Source organism: Neofelis nebulosa, chromosome 16, assembly GCF_028018385.1.
Source record: "Neofelis nebulosa isolate mNeoNeb1 chromosome 16, mNeoNeb1.pri, whole genome shotgun sequence".
Taxonomy (NCBI): Eukaryota; Metazoa; Chordata; class Mammalia; order Carnivora; family Felidae; genus Neofelis; species Neofelis nebulosa.
Window position 1 is genome coordinate 30,652,374 of NC_080797.1, and position 21,526 is coordinate 30,673,899.

The 21,526-nt window shown below is 52.9% G+C and overlaps 1 protein-coding gene across 18 annotated transcripts in view; it reads right to left on the reverse strand.

The window, feature by feature from the left end:
* The window catches only part of MAPT (microtubule associated protein tau), a 101,446-nt gene that overhangs the window by 28,823 nt on the left and 51,097 nt on the right, over positions 1-21,526 (reverse strand). For 5 of the 18 annotated variants that reach the window (XM_058705966.1, XM_058705964.1, XM_058705959.1 and 2 more), the window contains exons 2-7: positions 20,843-21,001; positions 16,405-16,491; positions 13,804-13,890; positions 9,954-10,019; positions 4,186-4,491; positions 1,462-1,517 (exon numbers count right to left, since the gene is read on the reverse strand). In XM_058705966.1, the coding sequence (XP_058561949.1) occupies positions 1,462-1,517; positions 4,186-4,491; positions 9,954-10,019; positions 13,804-13,890; positions 16,405-16,491; positions 20,843-20,984 (744 nt within the window). In that variant the 5' untranslated portion in view covers positions 20,985-21,001. The remainder of the gene's footprint in view (positions 1-1,461; positions 1,518-4,185; positions 4,492-9,953; positions 10,020-13,803; positions 13,891-16,404; positions 16,492-20,842; positions 21,002-21,526) is intronic. The other 13 variants (XM_058705973.1, XM_058705970.1, XM_058705969.1 and 10 more) reach the window with 5 other exon arrangements.

Consider the following 21,526-nt stretch of genomic DNA (forward strand, 5'->3'; position numbering starts at 1 on the left):
GGGGAGGGACACAGGCCGAGGTCCTGGAGCTGGTGACAAGGAAGGTTGCGGGTGGGTACTCCTCCTTCTCCAGCTGCACAAGCCCCCTTCTGCCAACAGCACTCCCCACCTGGCCAAGGTTCCTGAAAGAACTGACCCTTCGGTGTCCAGGGTGGGGATGTCTTACCCAAGTGTGCAAATGCATGAAGAAAGGAACGCATGCACGCATGAGGCTGGGATTCCCCTACTGTGCATCACGACTGCCTAAGAGCTACGGCCTAGGGCAGCACCCAGCTGCCTCATCAGGGGGTCTGGTGATGGCAAACCCTGACTTCCTACAGGGCAGGCAAAATGCATGCCACCCAACTCCCAGGGCTACACTCGGCATCTGAAGACCCCATCGAGGCTCTGGGACAAGTTAGGACCCAGACGCTTCAGGCAGAATTTATACTGGAAATTTTAGATGCCTTTAAGAAAACTAAGTCTTCACCCAGAGCCACAGGGGGATTTTCCTGGGGAAACCTTACTGTCCAGTGACAGGAGAATTTTCCAGGATGCAAAGTCATTAAGGGAGGAAACTACAACTGACAGAAAGCCCTGAGAAAGCCAGCATGGCCGTGGATGCATTTTTGGTGGGAGCAGGAGCTTCATTCACGGTTCCTCGGGTTGGTTTCTGAAGACCGACCAAAGCTTACGTCAAACTGGCCCCATGGCAAGATTTCAAGATGGCGTCTACTGCACCACGTGTCCACTTAGCATTTAGGGCGTGTATCGGGTTTCCCTCTTCGACTATCCTTCCCAGCATCCGTCAGCCCCTCCTGGCACTCCACACCAACCAACCAACCCATCTGCTTAGAGTTCTGAAAGCATGCATCATTTCCTCATGCTTCCGGGTTTTGCTGTGCTGTTCCCACTCCTCAGAATGCTGCTCCCACCTCTGCCTCGGCAACCCTCCTTTACCTTTCCTTCACGGCCTACCTCACTGGTCCTCTTTTCTTGGGCTTTTCCAGAACCCTCCACCTTAGGTGAGAGGTCACTTCCTTGATCAACACTCCCTTAGCCACCTGAGTAAATGATACTCTCTATACACCTTAAATATGTGTGTGTGTGTGTGTGTGTGTGTGTGTACATATATGTTTGCTGATCCTAGATCTGCAGTGGGTAGTGTAAGATTCAAACTTTACTGCAGAAAATTCAAATGTATCTTCGTTTACTGTGAACATCGCATTTCAATTCTGCTAATAGCATTGCAGTTAGGAGCTCTTACTCATGAACCTGCCGACCGCCCTTCCCTGGCAGAAGCATCAAAATGGATAAATGCTGGACCTTGAAAAGTTTGCATGAAACTACAAAGCACTTTTAATGACAGTCATCCTTCAGCGGCAGATGCTCTGTATGTGTTACATATACAAATTAATTCAGACAAGCATGGCTTCTCGATAAACTGGATGTTGGCAGAGGCTCACGGTTTCATCAGCTTACCTTGGCTTTTTTGTCATCAGCTCCCGTCCCATCTCTGCCTTTACTGACCATGCGAGCTGATAAGATACAAAATGAGAATGTAAGTTACCCCCATTTGCACAGCTCCCAGAAAGAGCCGGACGTAGTCAACGCTGATTTCTCGGGATCAGTGCCACGTGTTTGGTTCAGCTGGGCTTGGTGGGCATTCAGTTGATTTTCTTTCCCCTTCAATCTGCCTCTCGTTGTTAGTATCAACACAGCACACTGGGGTCATTGCTTGGAGCAGGCTGGCCGAGGGTGGGGACATGCAGAGGGGGCGCAGTGAAAACTTGTTCCAGGCACACGCGGACACGGGGGCAATCAGGATAGGAGACAGCGCAGACCCATCTCACGGGCTCCTTTCCTGTCTTAGCCGGGGTCAACCTCCTCCAGTGGGGACCACCTCCATGCCAAGGAGGGGCATGTGGAGGCCCCAGGGCCACAGATGGGGAAGCTCAGCTATGCTCCGACCCCTACACACTCATGCTGTCACCCAAGGGTCAGGGTAAGTGAGTTGTCTGCCCAGAGCCTGTCCCTCACTAATGGAGGCTACAGTCGCCAGCCCCAGCTGCCCCCTGACAAGCCCACTCCACACCAGCCCAGGAAGGTCTTACTGCCACCTACAGGCCCTCCCAAGGGGAGGAAAATTTCCATTGTCCAATGGAAATCCTTGCCATTTTCCCAAATTAGCTACAAACTAGTTACTGTCGAACATCTTAGCAGATCATCTCTGGAGTTTGGAAACAAACCACTGCCGGCTTCTGTGTGTAAAAGCCGCACCCCTTGGTGAAACCACACATCCACCAGCACCATCTCTAACCCATCTTTTCCTTCGGTTGACATTCTTTGTTGACAATTGATGATAGATTTTCATCTTTGGTTTCAATATCATAGTCCCCCTGCCAAAAGGTCAATGGGGTCTCTTGGAGGTTCACACTGGCTACTGGAGCCTGGATTTCTAGAGTGACCCGAACCGATGATCTAGCCCAGAGATGTGCACAACGTACTGCTCAGCAGCACCACTGGGACAGGTTGAAAAAACACAGATTCCTGGGCCCACCCAAGACTCGTAAGCTTAAGGCTGGGCTTAGGAATATTCGTTTTCATAAGAGACCCAGGTAGACCGGATTCACATCTTTTGCCCAAATCAACCACGGCCACCATGTCACAACAAAAGCAGCTGCTTAGATATGCACTTCCCAAATTGGGTGCTACTGAATGGGTCCTCTTCCAGGAGATGTTAGCAGGTGGGATCACATAAATTTGGGAAATCCATACTCTGTATCTTTCTCAGAGGGTCATAATGTGCAACTGAGTATTAAAGGTTCTGACAAGTCCTGCAGCAGCAAACTTCGCTTCACTTGGCTTAGCCTATTTTTCCCAGACTAATTGGACCATGGAACTCTTTTTCCCCTGGATACATCTATCGATAGCCTGTGTTCATAAAACACCATTTCAGGAAACGCTCTTATAATCTGCCGCATCACAGGTATTTGTCCCCTAGTATTTTGGAATTTAGGATATTTTAAAATAAGATATATGATTTCTTTTTTTGGTCTTCAACTTTAATACAGGTTCCTTTATCTACAACATTTCTAAGTTCTCTTGACAAGTAAAATCTAATAAAAATCGAATAGAGGTTTGCAATGGATGGCTCAAGTAACACCCATTTCTGAGCCCTCCAAACACGCGAGAGGTCCTAAAGGTATGAATGCGCCCAACTTGTAGCCTGGAGGCCTCCTCTGGCCTCCTCGTCTTCCTGACAGGACACATAGACCCCAACATGGGGGAACCTCCCCTCCCACCTCTCCAGCTCCCCAAGGGCTGCTCTGGTAGAGTGGGCTGGGGCTGAGGCCCCTGCAATCCCAGCACAGGTTTCCCTGGGCTCTGCTGAGGGCGGGGGAGGAAGAGAAGATTCGGGACAGGGTTCCCGGGACAGGTTGTTTCTGCTCATTGTCTCCCCTGCCACAAGGCAGGGCCAGTAGAGGTGGGGGCTGTTAAACCGAAGGCTCAGCACAGGCTCTCGGCTGCCCCCAAATCCTCATACGTGTGTCGTGTGCTGTATGTGATGTGTTGTCCGCTGACAAGAGCAGCACAGGCCAGGCTCAAGGCCTCTGTGCCTCTGGGCTCAGAGAACCTTCCAGAAGGTGCTGTGCTGAACAGGGAAGAGTGTGACGTGCACAGCAGACCTGCCCGGATTGTGAATGTGGCTCTGTCACTTACTGCTTGGTGGCCCTCAGCAAGTTACGTTCCCTCTCTGAGCCTCACTTTCCTCATTTGCAGAGCGGGGCTCCTTATGCCCCCTTGGAAGGGCTGGGAGGGTTCTAGACAATGAATTTAGGGCACATAAGTGAACCGGCTGTTATCTGCCCTGGGGAGGGCGGCACGCCCACCAGCTGGGGGCTGGAGGACCGTTGTAATTCAAGTGGCCAGAGAAACGAATGGGGTGGAAAGCGCTGGGCAGGTGTTGGTGACATGCAACATGGCGGGCAAGCGTGAGAGCAGCACGTGCTACCAGAGCCTGAGGGGCAGGAGGAGGCCACGGGAGGGTGCGCAGCGGTGCCCGGCTGGTCGGTTGAGTGGTTCTCTCTGGGAACCTCGGAAGCAGCAGGACTCAAGGAAGGGCCGGAAGCTTGGTGGCAGTGCCCGCAGCCTGGGTGGCACACGAGGTCACCAGGAAGGAGCGAAGGAGCCCAAGACACAGACCTTTGAGTTGAGGGACCCGGCTGATGGGCTTCCCTGGCAGAACAGCTGCAGGCTGCTTTTCGGACGGTTCTGGAAGGTCCGACTTTTTTGTGTCCTCTCCCTCAGAAGGGCCCTGGGGCTCTTCCTCCTCTCCAGGGGGGCGGGGAAGTGCAGCCCCTTCCAAATCCACCTCTGAACGTGCCTGTTCCCTCTGCACATTGGCTTTGATTTCCACGTGGAAGGTGAACCCGGGGGGCGTGTCCTGCCCTTCCGCCGTGGGCCCTGCACTGGGCCCGGGGGGCTCTGAGGCCTCGATCTCTGTGGAAACTTGGGAGAGGAAATCGACAGGGAGGCGGATGGCACCCTCAGCTGCGAAGCCGGACAAGCCAGTGGCTCCTCTGGAAACTGTTTGGGGGGGTGGCCCGCCTCGGACTGGGGAGCTCTGCAGACCTGGGGCGACGTGGGAGCGAGGGGAGTCCTGGGGCGAGGACTCGTCCACATCGCGGTCTTCATCGACATCCTTGCCCCCCCGCCTCTCTTTGCCATGGTCCCCCTTCAGAGGTGGCCCCTCCTGGTGCAGATCTCCCACAAGCTGGTACTCCAGTGGCTCCACGTCATGATGACTTCCCTCTGTGTCCTCTGGTTCTGTCCCTGAAGGCTGGTGTGTGGCCTCCCTTGGGCCATGAGGCAGGATGGGGGCCCCGGCCACGTGCTGGCGGGGCAGACCTGGGGTGCCCAGGTCGGCGGCCTCACCTCTCTGGTGCCCTGGCTCCCCAAGGAGGATCTCCTGCACAACCTTGACACTCCCAGGCTCCATCTGGAGATACCCAGGGGAGGCAGGCTTCGGAAAGGCCAGACCCTCCTCGACCCCATCCCCTGGTTTTGGTCCCCACTCCTGGTGGGGCTCCTGAGGGCCACCTGTTGGCGAAGGCAGTTGGCAGATGGGATGATGCTGGGAATGGTGGGAGACCACTAGGACAGGGGCCTCTGGCTGTTTCTCCCCCACAGGCAGCACGGAGGCCCCGGAAGCTTCTCTGCCGTGGTCAGGCTGATCCTGAGAGCTAAACACATTGGCCAAGGGCCTCGAAGGTACCTCCCTCTGCTGGCTGGAAACTCTCAACTCCTCTGGGTTTGAAGAGGCAGCAATGGCAAATGGTTGGCAAGGATGCATTAATTGTTTAAGAGAAGGAACGCACTCTTGAAATAAGAAAAGGACGTTTAAACAGCATCACGAGGCCAACTAACAAAGAATGAGGAATGCGGGCTCTGGGCTCATCTTTGTTGTTTTCCTTTGCTCAGAATGAAAGCTCTATTGGCTTACCGAACACTGACTCATTGGGTGACACTGGGTGAGCACCTCCCCTCTCTGCACCTCAGTTTTCTCATCTGCAATAGGGGTGCTGGACCTGGTGACCTCTACGGCCCCGCTGGCACCAGCATTATCCCTCTGTCGCCGGCTCTGGGTGGCCTCGGAGCATGTCAGCATCCAGGGCTGCCTTGTGCTGAATCCACTAGGCCACAGAAGCTTCTCCTTCTCTCCAGGGACACTGAGCTTCCTGAAGATTCTGGCCTCTAGATAGGACCTGGCTTGAGTGCCCCAAGGATCTCTTTTTCCTCCCTCTCTCTGTGTTTCCCCTTTTTGCAAAATGAAACCAGCGGGTGCCCCTAAACCAACCCAGCTCTGATAGATTTGGAAAATCCAAAATTTATCATTGTCAGGAACCGTAAGTTTCCTATACACAGAAGCACAATTCAGATTTATCTGGCTCATGGGTCAAGTACGGGCCTTTTGCACAAGGTGCAGCAGACCACTGTGGCCGTAAAGGGTCCTGCGTGACAAAGACATCGCCAGCCCATGAGACCACCGCATTCACATGGTCACACAGCTGGCAGTTGGTGGAGGTCACGTCACCCTTTCTGGCTCATCCTGGTGGCGTTCACACGAACCCTCCTTAAAGAACCTGACCGTGTACTAAGGACAGGAGAGTCATGCTCTGTGGTACTCCTAATAAACATCCTTTTTTTTTTTTTTTTAATTCCCACCCTTTAATCCTCCCATCTGGTTCCAGCAGGACAAGCCATATAATTCCTCTAAACGAAACCTAGAACCCCAAAGATTCGGGGGACTGGAAGAGCTGAGGGGAGGGCAGTGGAGAATACATGTGTGCACACAGGCGTGCAGTTGTGGACGCATGGCTAACACATGCCCGCCTTCTCTCCCCACCCGGGCAGAGTCTGTAGCTGCCTGTTGGCTCGCCTCCACCCCCACCCTGACACCAGGGCCTCATGATCACGATCTCATTCATTTCCTGTTCCTGCCATCAACCACAGTGCCTGCCACATAGCGATGACCAACAACGGAATGCTGCCTGGTGAACTGCTGTCAGGAAAATAGGCTCATTTCTGCTTTCTGCAGGGTCTGCAGCACCTCACTGGGACCGTTGGTCAGCCGCTGGGAAGAAGAGCCCAAATGACAGAGACGCAGGGACCAGACAACCTGAGCAGGTGCCTCAGCACCATGACTTCTCAGCAACCAACAAGCTCAACAGACCAGAGGCCGAGGCAGATGCTAGTCTTTACACCTCCTAGACGAGCCATGCATCCTTGCCTTCTGGAAAAAGCTTTCCTCCCAGAGCTTTCTAGAAGTTGCTCTCGGTCAGGACGTTACTGTACTCTAACAGACTGTAAGACCTGGAATGACCTTCATTAAAAAAGAGACAAAGGAGGGGGGTGCCTGGGTGGCTCAGTCGGTTGCACGTCTGACTCTTGGTTTCCGCTCAGGTCACGATCTCATGGTTCATGGGATTGAGCCCCGAATCGGGCTCCGTGCTGACAGTGCTTGGAGCCTGCTTGGGAGTCTCTCTCTCTCTCTCTCTCTCTCTCTCTCTCCCCCTCTCTCTCTGACCTTCCTCCATTCACGTGCTCTCTCTCTCAAAATAAATGAATAAACATTAAAAAAATAGAAAAAGGCCCCCAAACATAAATAGTGAACACGTCTTGAAAAGTCATCAACATTTGATTGTACCGTGTGTGCGTATTGACTGAACCGATCATCGTGCAACTTATATTTCTGGAGGAAGGAGTGAGGCTGGGAGAATATTCTATTCAGTTCCTAGAATACTATGAAGTGCTCAGTAAGTAATAAACATAGCAATCATCTTGCAGCGGCGGCGGGTGGGGGGGTGGTCCAAGGTAAACAATATTGGGCAAACAGTGTGCAGGCCTCAGGACTCTGGATAAACTTTCCCCCCACATCCCTGTCAGGAGGCCTGGTCTTCATGACACAGGAGAAAGGTCTACCCCTCCGTGTGACAGGACGTGGGTAAGGCCTTCCCTTATCTGACACTCTGCTTCCTGCAGTGCCGTCCTAAAACGTCCTTGTCTGGCAGGTATTCATGAACATGGGCTACCAGAGGCCTTCTTTCTGCAGCAGAAACTGCAAGGATAAGATGTAATAACTGTGGGGCGCCTGGGTGGCGCAGTCGGCTGAGCGTCCGACTTCAGCCAGGTCACGATCTCGCGGTCCGTGAGTTCGAGCCCCACGTCGGGCTCTGGGCTGATGGCTCGGAGCCTGGAGCCTGCTTCCGATTCTGTGTCTCCCTCTCTCTCTGCCCCTCCCCCGTTCATGCTCTGTCTCTCTCTGTCCCCAAAATAAATAAAAAACGTTGAAAAAAAAAAAAAAGATGTAATAACTATGCTTTTGTTAGATGGCTCTTTCTAAATCTGAATATTGACTACAGGCCTTTAGCAAATAAAGTGTGTTTGTGGATCACGAGCATGTCCGATTTCGCTGGAGGGAACAGGGCTCATCAATTTGGACCAGCAGTCCTAATCAAGTCCTCCTTAGGATCAGAGGTAGAAACCACGTTTTCCAGATCTGGTGCCAACTTCCCACTGCAAATGTCTACCTGGTGTTCATCTTCATAGCTACATGATTCTAGGCCACTGATGGGAAAAAATGTAAAAATTGAGTGAGCACAGGGGCACCTGAGTGGCTCGGTTAAACATCTCACTTTGGCTCAGGTCATGACCTCACGGTTCATGGGTTTGAGCCCTGTGTCGAGCTCTATGCTGACAGCTCAGAGCCTGGAGCCTGCTTCAGATTCTGTGTCTCCTTCTCTCTGCCCCTCCCCCCCTTCTCACACTCTGTCTGTCTCTCTCTCAAAAATAAATCAACATTTAAAAATTTTTTAAAAAAATTTGAGTGAACATGAAAACAAAGTTTCCACAAAAGATGTTGGCCTGATCTTTTCATCGCATGGAATATGTTGCAGGGACATGAAGACCTAGCCTGTAATAAATACTTGTAGAAAAAACTCAAATCCACTTCTATGGAAATAAATGGTCATTTCCAGTGGTTATAAAAGCCTCTCATTTCACCTAAGCTTGAAAATCATGACCTGAAAGAAACAGGTGGCAGGGTTCTAGTTATTTAACACACAGACTGGGGTTCTTCCTTACACTGATTATCCCTTCTAATATTTTCTGAAGCTCTCTGTGAGTCTAAGAGTGAAAACACACCTCTCCATGCTATGCGAAATGAGGTTAGCCCACTCTGGGGCAATGAACGGGCGCCTGGGTGGCTCAGGGGGTTAAGTGTCCGACTTTGGCTCAGATCATGATATCGTGGCTCGTGGGTTCGAGCTCTGTGCTGACAGCTCGACCCTGGAGCCCGCCAGAGCCCGGAGCCTGCTTCAGATTCTGTCTTTCTCTGCCCCTCCCCTGCTCATGCATACTAGTATTCTCTCTCAAAAATAAATACACATTAAAAAAAAAAAAAAACAACCCTCAATGAAACACTTCTTTGGGCCCAGAGTCTTCCTAAAGCCAGATGGCCCCAATGCCAGCACTAGATGTTGGACAAATCCCGTATCACTTTCTGGAGAGAAAAAAAGTGTCTTTCTAGCTCTCTGGAAGTCTAGAAAGTTCCACATGATACAGTAGACTCTCCAGTTCATCAATGCAGCAGGTGATAGAAAATGAACCTAGTGCCATATTATATCAGAGGTCTCTATTTCCTGAGATAAGGAATTTTTTCTTTTTAAGTTTTTTTTAATGTTTATTTATTTTCGAGAGAGAGAGAGATAGAGAGTGAGTGGGGGCAGAGAGAGAGGGAGACACAGAATCTGAAGTAGGCTCCAGGCTCTGAGCTGTCAGCACAGATCCCGATGTGGGCTCGAACTCACAGACCGAGAGATCATAACCTGAGCTGAAGTTGGATGCTTAACCCACTGAGCCACCCAGGCACCCTGATAAGGAATCTTTAATATAAAATTAAGTTCTTAAAACATTTGGGCTAAATGATTACAGAAAGTTGGTTTCCTTGAACACAGTTTTGGTCCCTGAGAAGAAAATCATAATAAGGTCTGAATGTTGCACAGGAGAAAGTTAAAAAGAAATTGCTTGGTGGAGATATGGTTGAGGCCTTGCTCCTGGGACAGGGCCAGAGGGCAGCCTGAGGAGAAAATCATCTATCATTCACATGTGAGTTTCTGTTGGACACTCTTTCTTGACTCCCCAGGCTGGACAGGGCCAGCCTCTCTCAGGACACTAAATACCTTAGGAATAACTCAGAAACAGTGTTAGGAAAAAAAAAAAAACAGAGGTGTGTGTGTGTGTGTGTGTGTGTGTGTGTGTCTAGAGTTCTTTCTACGTCTGATTAGCCCATCTTTGATAAGAACCTCCTGGACCTATGAATTAGGGCCCAGGTGCGAGTTTTCTTTGCAGGGTAGAACCCATCTGCCTTCTCCTGACCCCCAGGTTGTGGCAGGCGATTCTAGCCCACTGACCTTGAGTCACATGTCCGGCAGCTTGGTCTTCCAGGTTGGGGGTGTCTCCAATGCCTGCTTCTTCAGCTGGTTTATGTGTCAACAAATGAAGAAGATATAAGCAAAAACAGTTATTGTTTGCCAGAAACCAAGTTCTTTGCATCTTCCAGTATTTTTCTGAAAACATTCAGGAAAGGCACATCTTACGAGTAAGTACCAAGGGGCTGAACCTCTGGCTTTTTGCAAATATTATTGCTGGGGATGTCTACAAAAGCAGGTTACTAAATGAACCCCACCGTACCCACACACTTTGCAGGTGACCATGATCCTGTAGGAAAGACCTTCTCCACAGTGGGCCCAGGGTCCCGAGTGCCCCACTCAACAAAGACACGCAGGGTGGGTGAGGTCAGAGAAGCAGTTTACTGCTCAACCATCACCATGGGAACCACCACCGAACGGCAGGTGCACTCCCAGCCCCAGCCAGTGCTCTGGGGGCTCTCAGGGTGCAGGAAAGCACTAGGCATGCGCTGTGGAGTCAGGCTGGGGTTCGCATCTAGGCACCGCCATTTACTTAACCTCTCGGAGCCTCTGTTTCCTCACCTAGACCCCCAAGGTGATGAAAACGGCTTGTCTCGGAGGACGACGGTGAAAATGAGAATTTGAATGACTGTGTTTAGTGAGATGCCGGGCGTATGGGAAGTGCCCCACAGCTGTGCAGGTTCTTTTCTCCAAACTACTGGGCAAACCCCTGTAACCACCTGCCAGGAGTAGTTGCCACCTGGTTAGGAGGAGGCCAGGAGTGAGCAGCGTCTAGGGTGTCTTGGGCTCACCCCAAATGAAGAAGATCACATCATCAACAGTGACAAAATCAGTAAGCTTTACTGCAATGCCAATTTCTGCGCAGTGAAAAATCAGGACATTGCTCCAGGACAACAGATACAATTGTGTAGAAGAGAGTTTATAAAGCAAGTTGGTGCACACATTGACGTGCACTTGCCTCATGATGCCAGAAGAACCAACATGCATGCCCTGATGGATGGAGACAGGGAAACCACCACCCTTAAGAAATGCCTACAAGTTGCTGGCTGGGCCACGAGTCTTTTCTCCCAGACCTGAGATGGTTACGATTTCATGCCTAAAACAGAAATGCCAAGTCACCAGCTCAGGCCTGCCGTGGAGGGCATGGAGGAAGGAAAAGAAAGATTCTCTGGGTCGCTGGACAGCTGCACGATGGCCTTATAAACACCTGGCCCGCTGGCTGTCCCAGAACAGCGGCAGTGAGGGCCGTGAGGGGACTGGCAGTGGGCTCCCCAACCACCAGATCATAAACACAACCTTGCTCTGGGGCCCCCGCAAGCTGACACTGTGCCACCCACGAGGTCAAACGGTGACAGCTTCAAGCACAGATTTTGTCTGAGTTTCTGACGAGGCTGCGGTAGAAAGGTTCAGAGTGACAGCAGGTCCAGCTAAGTGGCATAGAGTCCTGGAGACGGAGAACACGGGGAAGGGGGTGGGGGACACATGGGAATGACATCACTGCCGTGGCACTGGGAGGTCACTGCACTCACACGCGGGTGCAGAATTGCAATATCCTGGCCCCGGTGCGTGTCAGACACTGGAGGCTGCTGATAACCCTGACGCCCCCTCACTCCCCAGTTCCCAGCAAGGGAGGTGCTCAGAGAGGCCAAAGGGAGGAGGTGGGGTGTGTGGCCGTGGCTGGACCATCACATCACTACACGGGCTTTCCGCATCCCTGAAGCCCCAAGAGGCAGGGGTTCCCATCCCAGAAAGGCAAGGATTCCTGCTGTGGGGTGGCCACACTGCATCCCCAGTAGGCCTCAAAAGAGAAGTTTCAAGAATGTAAGACACCTAACCAAGGACAAAACTAGGTTACACATCATCCAGGTCAACAGCTGAAAAAAAGCCCCCCGAATCTAAATCCTCCCTATCTCGTTGAGGATGTAAAGGGTGGAGAGGGTGGCTTGGGAGCGTGGAGGACGGGCTGCATGGCCACCACCCACCTCAGCCCCAAAGGGAGGGTTTCAAGGCACCACTCGGAGACACTTGGTGCGTATCCCCTGTGGTTAGCGACACGGCGGACCGCTGTCAGAATCCCACCTGGGAAAACCAGAGGAGAGATGGGCTGGCCCCGCTTTGGGGGCGGAGCGAAGGGTGTGGCTGCAGCCCTGTGGTCAGTCTGCACACCCCAAGTTTGCTTGGGCAAAGCATGCCCTTGTGTTTCCCACAGACCCGATATGGACACAGGGAGGCAGCAGCGTGGAGGCGCCTTGGACCATGGCTGGTGGGCTGCCCATAGAAACAAGTCAACTTCAGCAGAAGGCTGGAGGGGATCTGCAGATTCCAAGGGGCTGAAGAGAGCAAAGTGCCTGCTGGAATCAAGGGCAGAGGGAGGGACTTTTGGGGGATGACTGGGATGGAGGAGTCTGGAAGGATTCCAAACAGGTGCCCACAAAAGAAAGAGTCGACGTTAAATGCTGCAGAGAGTGTGAAGCCGTGCCCAGTAGTGCTGATCCAGGACGAACTTTCCTGCCTCCCGTCCCCTCCACCTCCCCAGCCCCAAAGTGGGGGGCTGCAACCCTGAATGAGCTTGGGCTACTGGATGGGACCAGACATTCTAACCGGCACTCGCAAACTGTGTTTTGCGACGAGACTAAAGTGCTTTTGATCGCCTAGCAGTGATGAAAAAGTCAGAAGCGGGCTACAGTTTTCACCCTGGAGGGGAAGGGCTCTCCCACTGAGTAAACTATACAGGCACAGGGGTGGGGGTGGGGTACAAAAATCAGGTTATCCAAGAGCTCATTGTTGTTCAGCCTTCAAACGACCTTCACTGTCAAGGACGAGGGCCATCCAGCTTCAAGAACACGCCTCCATCCATCTCAAAAGACCAACTCACAAAGCAGAAACAGTTCTGACGAGTGGAGGGAGGGGCGGTTGCCGCTGGACCTCTGCATGGGGGTTCTCAACGAATGGAGCCCCGAGAAAAAGCTGCAGTTTCCCAAAAAGCTGCCGTGAGTACTGTCTTCAGGAAGGAAACAAGACTCCTGTCTGGGGACGTTTTCCCCATTCTCCAATGCTGGTGACATCCTGTCTGGAACTCTTCTGCACATCTTCTTCAGTGCCCTCCCAATCCAGAAGCCAACAGCTGAGCGTTTACATAAGCACAAAGAACACTACCAGAAGGGGACGGCGGCCAGAGCTCTGGGCTGAGCGAGCCGTTTCCTAAGGGTCCCCGGGGGCTGGAGGCCACCACCATTTCTGGTAGGTGCCCTGTCTGCGCGACCCCCATCATCTGTGCTGACAGGACAGTCTCGTCACGCCTCTTCGATGCAGATACGTTGAAAAAGCTAGTTCTAGAAATGGATGCTAGGTCACACTGCTGAGCTCCCTAGGGGCTGTCCCATTAAGATCCTCCAAAGGCGTGGGTCAGTCATGAGACCTTGCCACACGCTTGGGTGCCCCAGGCGGTAAACTGTCTGTTAGGAGGTGACCCTGTCACTGGGCAGAGCGCCAGCAGGAAGGTGGACTGAGCCCAGGGGTGATCTGCCACCAGCCTGCCTCGGAGGACCCTGCAGAGAGCTTGGAGCTGTTGTGCCGGCTGAGATGGAGGGAGAAGCTGGACGGAATCCAGAAGATCCTCCCTCCTCTGGGAGGCTGGCGGGCAGCCACGGAAGCCATCGGCCATCAAGGCACCAAGATTGGAATGACCCAAGATTCCCAGAAACCGGGAGTCCTCCCACGTTGCTGCCTCGCTGGGAGACAGCATAACCCCTATTCGCACCCACTCCTCCTTGCAGGGCGGCCGGGCACCCGGCCAGGGCCGCCTCCACCCAGCCACGAGAGTCACCCTCACCTGTGGTTCCTTCTGGGATCTCCGTGTGGGGCTGAGCGGCCGCCTGCTCACCGGGGGCTCCCTCATCCACTAAGGGCGCTGTCGCGTCTGGAAACCGAGAGTCGCCTTAAGGAGGCTAGGAAAGCCAGGCCAAGCCCCTCACCTTACTTCTCGAGTGGGAGCAGGCAGGGGCGGGGAGGCAGGAGGGGACTCGGCGGCATGCAAAAAGCAACACCACAAAGCAACACCCAGAGCCGCGCCCCTGCCTGATGTTTCCCCAGGAAGCACATGAATATCTTGCTTGGTGGCACCGCCTCATGAGATGCCCAGGCCATCTGCCGGGGACAGCCCCCGTGTGGACGCTGCAGCAGAAGAGACTGCCAGGGACGGGCCCAGGTGTTTTAAAGAGGAAATGTCTAAAATCAGATGGCCGTGAGGCTTTGAGCAAGACCTTTGCCTTTTGGGCCTCAGTTTCCTCATCTGCAAAATGGGAATATCATTGCCAGGTGACCTTCAAGTTCTCGTCCAGCTCTAAGCCCCCTGTCCTGTGAGTCCGTGACTCACGGTTAAAAGCACAGACTCCCCCAGGTGGCAATGAACAGGCTGGTCCCGTCCAGAGCTGGGTGCTTGACAATAGGCTTAACAGATGGTCCACCTGCAGAGCAGAGGCCACAGGTAAAAACCCACCACCAGGAGCTGCTGTCAGCCTCTCATCAAGGTGAGCACCTTCCAATTCAGCACTCCTCCCCAAGCAGTGCCCTGGCATACTCCCAGGCTGTTCCAGGCAGACATAAGGAGTTGTCAGCTTTGCAAGCTTTCCAAGAGTCCGAGTCAATTTAGTCAAATGGAATCCATTTTAATCACGGTCGTCTCGGGAGGAGGCAGAGCCACCTGGCCAAGCCCAGCCCCAGCAGAGTCCCCTTCCTCGTGGGGAGGGAGTGGAAACTCTCGGGGCCCACACATGTACAGGATCCAGAGTGCAGCAAGCCTTGGTTGGAAGATTCTTCCAGAATAATGTTGATGGGGCCACTGACAACCATGATTTAGGAGGCTGCTATGAAGTCTGGCATTAGTGTTTGACGACCTCAGGGAGGCAGCAACTTGCAAAACTGTCCTAACCAGATCAGCGGGAAATGTCTTGCATCAGCAGCTCTAAGAAGGAGCACAAAGAGCCCTTGGCCTGGGTATTCTCTTCACTGGGCTGAGAACCTGGGGGGAGGGGGGGGCGCCGGGGTGGGGGCAGGGCCACACCTACTTTCTCCCCCACAGATGGTCCCTTACACCAAGCAATTGGCAGGCACTTTCTCAATTCATTCAAAGGTGGACACTTGGGGAGATGCTGGGACACGTTCTCGTCTTGTGACAGCCTCCAAAGTCATGGGCAGAGCCAGGAGGAGGAGAGTACTGAGAAGAGAACCATGAACCTCCCTGGGGATGAATGGGGGGGGGATGGAAGGGCAGATACCTCAGACTGGTTACTTAAGAGCCATTCTCAATGCCCTTATCCCTTGATTTCTCTTACTTATGAGTCTGGAAAGCAAAACGCTCCATGTTCCGGCCTCCCCCTTATAGCCAGGCGTGGCCATGAGACTCAGCTCTGGCCAATGAGACATAAGCGGAAGTCGGCTAGGCGGGGCTTGCAGGAAAACTGCTTTCCTAATAAAAAGGAAACACATTTGATTTCAGGGCCCTTTTAGCCATGCTTTGCTACTTTCCTCTTGCTTGGAAGGCAGATGTGATGCTTGGAAGTGCAGCAGCCATCTTGTAACCACGAGGCAATAATCCAACCATTACAGATGGCAGAAGATAAAGACAGAAGAGCACTGATCACGCTGGAGACCTGCTGCCATCCAGACATGTTATTAAGTGAGACCAACAAACCTCTTCATATCTAGGCCCCAGCTAGTTTGGTTTTCCATTACCTAAAACCAAATGCAGTGTTGACTGACTCAGAAGGGAAGCAAGAAAAGGTGGTCAAAATCAGGACCAAGGAGCTCTTCAGGAAATACATGAGGAGCTTTGTAATAACCTAGACACCAAACGTCTAGAGAGGACAGGTCAGAAGGCGTACTGGAATGCACACCTCGGCCAAGGTCCAGAGCCCTGGACCATGCCGAGAGCCCAAGAAATGAAGGATACTAAACCAGATCAGTCCCAAAGTATGAGCTTGGAGATGTGCACCGACCCGCCCCCTTTCTCACCCAAATGGCTGCACTGGGACCTGGTGGCTCATGAGAGAAGAGCAAGGGGGGCGGGGGCTTCTGAAGGAGTGTGGGGTGGGGGGACAGGTGCCACGGAGCAGGGGCTTTGTGGAGCTCTGCTCGGGCCCCGCTCGGCCACAGACCCAGCCTCTCCAAACGCGGCTGCCTCAAAGCACACACACGATGAAGGTGCCCAAACACGGCACTGGAGAGCGAGGCACCAAAGCAGGGCTTGGCTCACGTGACATTCCCGGGCCTGAGCCCATCCTGCAAAGCACCGAACAAGCATGGCCGTCAGCCAGCGGGAGAGGCAGCAGCGGACGCAGCCGGGAAGGGTGGCACGCGGGGCTCAAAGCACGGCTAAGCGCAGGCTGGAGGCACGGAGGAGCTGTCTCAGTGAGGCAAGGAGAGGAGGGCCCACCTTCTGCCGTCGGCGTGCTCTTAGCATCCGAGGTTTCAGAGCCCGGTTCCTCAGATCCATCATCAGCGGGGGTCTGCAGGGGAGACTCTGGAACATACACAATGAGCCCCTCAGAACGGCTGCCGCTCCCCACCCCTCCTTCCGCCTGCAGGAGGAAATGGGGAGCAGTGTCTTTCGGAGCCAAAAACCACCCAGCGCGGGACCCAGATGGATGGGGCGTGGCCACGTGATAAAGTCACAAGGGGGACCAACCCCACCCCCATCCCGACACGACGGTGTCCCCACAGCAGGGTCATCAGGCCAAGATGCAGGTGCTCGTTCCCGGACAAGAGGAGAAACTGCCTTTTAATCAGCCCGCGGTTTCAGCAGAGACTCGGCTCTCATGCCGACAAAAGGGCAGCCGACACTACGAAGCCCGCTGCTGCGTCTTTCCTGACCGAGAGAGGCTCATGGGAGAGCACAACCCTTCATCGACGACAGGTGGAACGCCTGGAAACCCACTCCGATCCAACTCCTTCCTCTGAAAAGGGCAGACGCAGTGCCTTCTAACTGGACGTCGGATCGTGTGTCTGGACTTCACCCAGCTCGTTTCCTAGAAAGATCTCCAAGTACTGACCAGCAGGACTGGAGTCGCACCTGAAACGTCAGCCACAGTTACCTACGGAGACAACTGCCCTTTCAGAATCCGAAGCCAAGGAGGCTCTGGTGGAGCCCGGGAAAGCCACTCCACCTGGGGGTGAGGGCAGGGTCTGCGGGGCTGGCCTGTGTACAAAGCAGAACCCCAAGACGAGAAAGGGCAAGCGGTGTGCCACTGCACTGAGAGATCCGACACCCACTGCTAAAATGCCGCCAGTGGATACCCAGCCCTGGGGGCGACCACCCGGCCAAAGAAGGACTAATTCTAAACAGATTTCCAGCACACGCACAGCTCCCTGGTCCTGGGGCTTACACAAACCTGCAAACTGCCTCAAGAAGGCTTTGGACAAATGGCGAGAAAGCATCTGCAGACCGTGTGCTGGGTCTTGTTATTACTAACCAGGCTTGACTGTCAGAGCACAAGAGCATATGGAGAGCGCCCCAAGCATGCTTGTCCCCCTAGCAGCCCCTCCCCCACTCTGTCCTGGGGCCTGCCATCCTTATCATTTGAATTAGCCTTATTAAATTTCTTGGAGGGACAGAAAGAAGGAGGAAGAAGCCTTTTCCGAACGTCTTATCTGGAAGATCTAACAAGTTAACCCTTAAACACCTTTTAATTCCTTAGGGTGCATTCCTCTATCAGTTAACCACCTGTCACCTCACCCACCTGGAAGCTCTTGGCTGTATCCAGTCCTTGTCCAACTTTGAGCCTCCACATAGATACTCTTCGTTCTAGGATTTTCTACGTGGTTTCTTGTCATGATTCCAAATAGTCTGTCACGTATCTAAAATGTTGCTAGTAAAGTGACACAGTTTCTGCCAAGTTATACCGCTCACGCCCCATATAGAAATAACTCCTAAATCCTTAGAAGCAAGAACAAATTTGATGGGAGTGATGGAAATCTCTTAAGTATCACTTGCTTTCTTGGGAAGTATACTCTTTAGGTAAGCAAACTATCTACAAATGTTTCCCTTTCACAGCAGTGACAAAAAGGCTAGCAACTTAAAATCTGCACACACACACACACACACACACACACATCATATATCATATATTTGTTTTAGCACAGAACTTCTGATCGTGTTTTACGTTAAAGAATTGAGCAGTTTTAGCAAACATACCTTAGACAACTCTGAGACACAAAATAACTTGTAAACTCGTTCTAACTTTACAAACTGAATTTCATTTCTCCCCCCAAAAATATGAATGGTAAAAAACACTTTTCTTTTTCTTTTTTTTTTTTAACGAACTTTTTACTTAAGAACAGTTTTAGATTTATAGAAAAAAAATTGCAAAGCTACTACAGAGAATATACCCCACACCAAGTTTCCCCAGTTATTAACATCCTATACTATTAGGTATATTTGTGGCAACACTGTATGTATTTTAAATTTAATTTTTAATACCAGCCTACCCTAAACAGAATGTCACTGGCATAATTCACACCAGGCAGAATTCTAAGTTGGATTCCACCCATGAGGGTTTAATAACGGAAGTTCCAAGGGGACCTGGCTGAGTGACAAGGGGCAAAACAGATGACAAGGAGCTGAAGACGTCCCTCTGATGGGGCAGCACCGCATATCAGCCCTTGACCTCAGAGAGGAAACTCCGCTTGTCATCTGTCAACCGGGGAAAGTGACATCTGCCCTCAGCAGTTGTGAGCATCGCCTGAGACGCTGGTGGTGAAGGCCTTTGCAATCCTAGAGTTCTAGAAAAATGCCCCAATTACCATTTTAAGGAAGTTCCCTTATAAGCAGGGTGGTCATAAACTTTATCACCCAAATTGGGACACTTGACTGTGGAAGCGGCAATGGTCATCATGACCCAGAACAGAGACTTGCACGTGGATGTGTGGGCTCAGGTCCCCAGAAGAAGGAGCTCTCAGGGCCCCAATGAGGGGGTCAAGGGGTCAGGGGATCAGGGGATCAGGGAACAAGGCAAATGCTGGCTCCCACCCCAAGCTGCCTCAGCCAGGTAGGGCTGCAGGGAGAAAGCGGAGTGCCACTAACCTTTGGGATCGAGGTCCTGGGGGCCAGTACCCTTCATTCCATATGGCTGGGGTCGGGGTGGGGAGAGAAAACGGAAAGGAGCTGTAGAGCCACGGGGGTGGAGGGGGACAGCAGGGGAAAGAAAATCAAGGCAAGAAGGGAAAGAGGGAAGGAGGAAAAGGAGACCGTGGGAGAGGAGGAGATGGGGTGCGGGGGTGGGGGGAACGGAGTTGGGGACAAAGGGAGGAAGGGCACCCAGCAGGACTCAAAGGAGAAAGCAGATTTCCTCACTGCCCTCCATGGGAGCTGCACCTTAGCAGCTCTGGCTGGAGCCAGGCTATGGCCTGGGAGAGGTAAGGACGTACATTTCTCACCACCATTTGGAGCCTGACACCCAGAGGGCAGATCTGGCCCCCTGGGCCACTTGGCTGGTGTGGGTATTTCCCCCCACTCCCCTCCCCCAGCACCTGGGGCTGGGAGGCCCCAAGAAGGCCAGAGGGCAGCCTCTGAGCTCCCCAGGACAGTATATCCACTCTTCCTTTACCAGCCAGGAGCCCACCTGTCTGATTCCCAGGTTCCTCTGACTCCTACGCTCTCTGCTTCAACAGAGAGACAGAAGTCGCCTTTGAAACCAGGCCCCACAATGAGTCCTGCGAGCAGGGACTATCATTCCTCGTGCTCCCCCAACCCAGGGGTCCTCCTGGTGACCCTACCTCCTGCAGGGAACCTTCCCAGACGGATGCACCCAGAAGAGCACCCTTCCCACTTTGGAGCCCCACCGCCTCCAGCCACTGCTCCACACCTCAGGGTGCAAAGTATTTTTTATTATTTTTAGCACTGAAAGAGAATAGCAGGCTGTTTGCTATTTTGTCTCCTCAGGAATGGGTCTGGAGGGCAGGAATGGAGGTCTTCTTACTCTGGGTATCACTTGGCAATGACAGAGAGGACAGCATGAGAAGCAGGAGAGAGGGCTTGGTGCCCTCCATGGGACTCCCCAAACTCCGTGGACATGAAACACAGGTGTTTGGTGGGGGAGAGGAGGAGGTCGAGAAAACTTGGCCCAAAGACTGTATTATAGAATATCTAGGGGTTTAGGGGCGCCCAGGTGGCTCAGTCGGTTAAGGGCCCGGCTCAGGTCACGATCTCACAGCTCATCAGTTCAAGCCCTGTGTCGGGCTCTGCGCTGACAGCAAGGAGCCTGCGTGGCATTCTCTCCTTCTCCCTCTCTCTTTATGCCCCTCCCCGACTTGTGCACTCTTGTGCTCTCTCTCTGAAAATAAATAACTAAACTTAAAAAATAAAACAAAGAATATTTAGAGGTTTAGAGGATCCAGTTTGTTAGTATAGGTACAGCAGGAATCTCAGCGCTGACCTTGCTGAAAGAGGGCCCAGACAGGCTCTTAAGGAGGAGATAAAAATAACATACAAAGCCCAGTATTTTTCATGTTCATGAATGCTGCTGATCTAAAGGTGAATAGATTGGGCTAAAGACTCAAGAGAGCACCGGGTATAAATCAGACTGACAGGCCCCTTGCAATCTTGGTCATGCCACTGTCCACACACGTGTCAGACCCTTCTTTGGAAGGGTACATTTTCAAACGGCCTCACATTTTGAGTTATCTTGGCCCTTTCAAATTATGAGGCTTCACTCTACTGACAACCCAACACAATCAAGTATTTAAAATTCCTTTCAAGAGCTTGTTGTTTCGGGCCAGCCCCTTCCTGACAAGCAGGTTGGCGGCCACCCACCCACGCCAACCCCGCCCCGCCCCCCCCCCAGGCACCTGTTGCGCATGCGTGGCTGCGCACTCACCTTTCAAGCCCTGGTCCACGTCACCCTCGTGGTCTTGCATTAGGGTGTAGCTCCCCTGAGAGGGGAGGTCTTTCCTCTCCCCCATCCCGTACGTCCCAGCGTGATCATCCATCACGGTGAAGTCCTGGCGGGGTTCAGCCATCCTGGGTCAAGGCCCACCTGGGGAAGGGAGATGGGAGGATGAGGGCGGGCAAGCTGAGCTGAGGGGTCGAAGCGCTAGGGGGATGGGGGTAGGGGCGGGGAGAGAGGGCCCACCTCCCGGGGCAGACAGATCTCCGCCCCCCATCCCCTCCCCGAGGGATGCCCAACCTCATCCGCCGCGCCCGTTACGCGTATGTGCACTTTTAATTCACCTGCATCACATCAGTTCATACTCAGAACCACCAGGTGGGCAGGTTCCCGGGCCTGGCTCGTGATGCCCAGCACTCTTTCCACTTCATTAAAATACAAATGCTGCCCACTAGTAGCTTGCTTACTTATTTATTTTTCTTCCCATTAAAATGTAAGGCCCATCAGGAGAGGGGCGCCATCAGCAAGTGAGGAAAATGACGCACAGAGACGCAATGGGATCATTCCATCACGAGGCAACAGCGAGGCAAACTGACTCTTGACCCTTGTCCAGCCTCCCCCACCCGGAGGTCAGGGCTGGGCCTCCACTCACCTCAGGGTCCCCCACCAGACCTC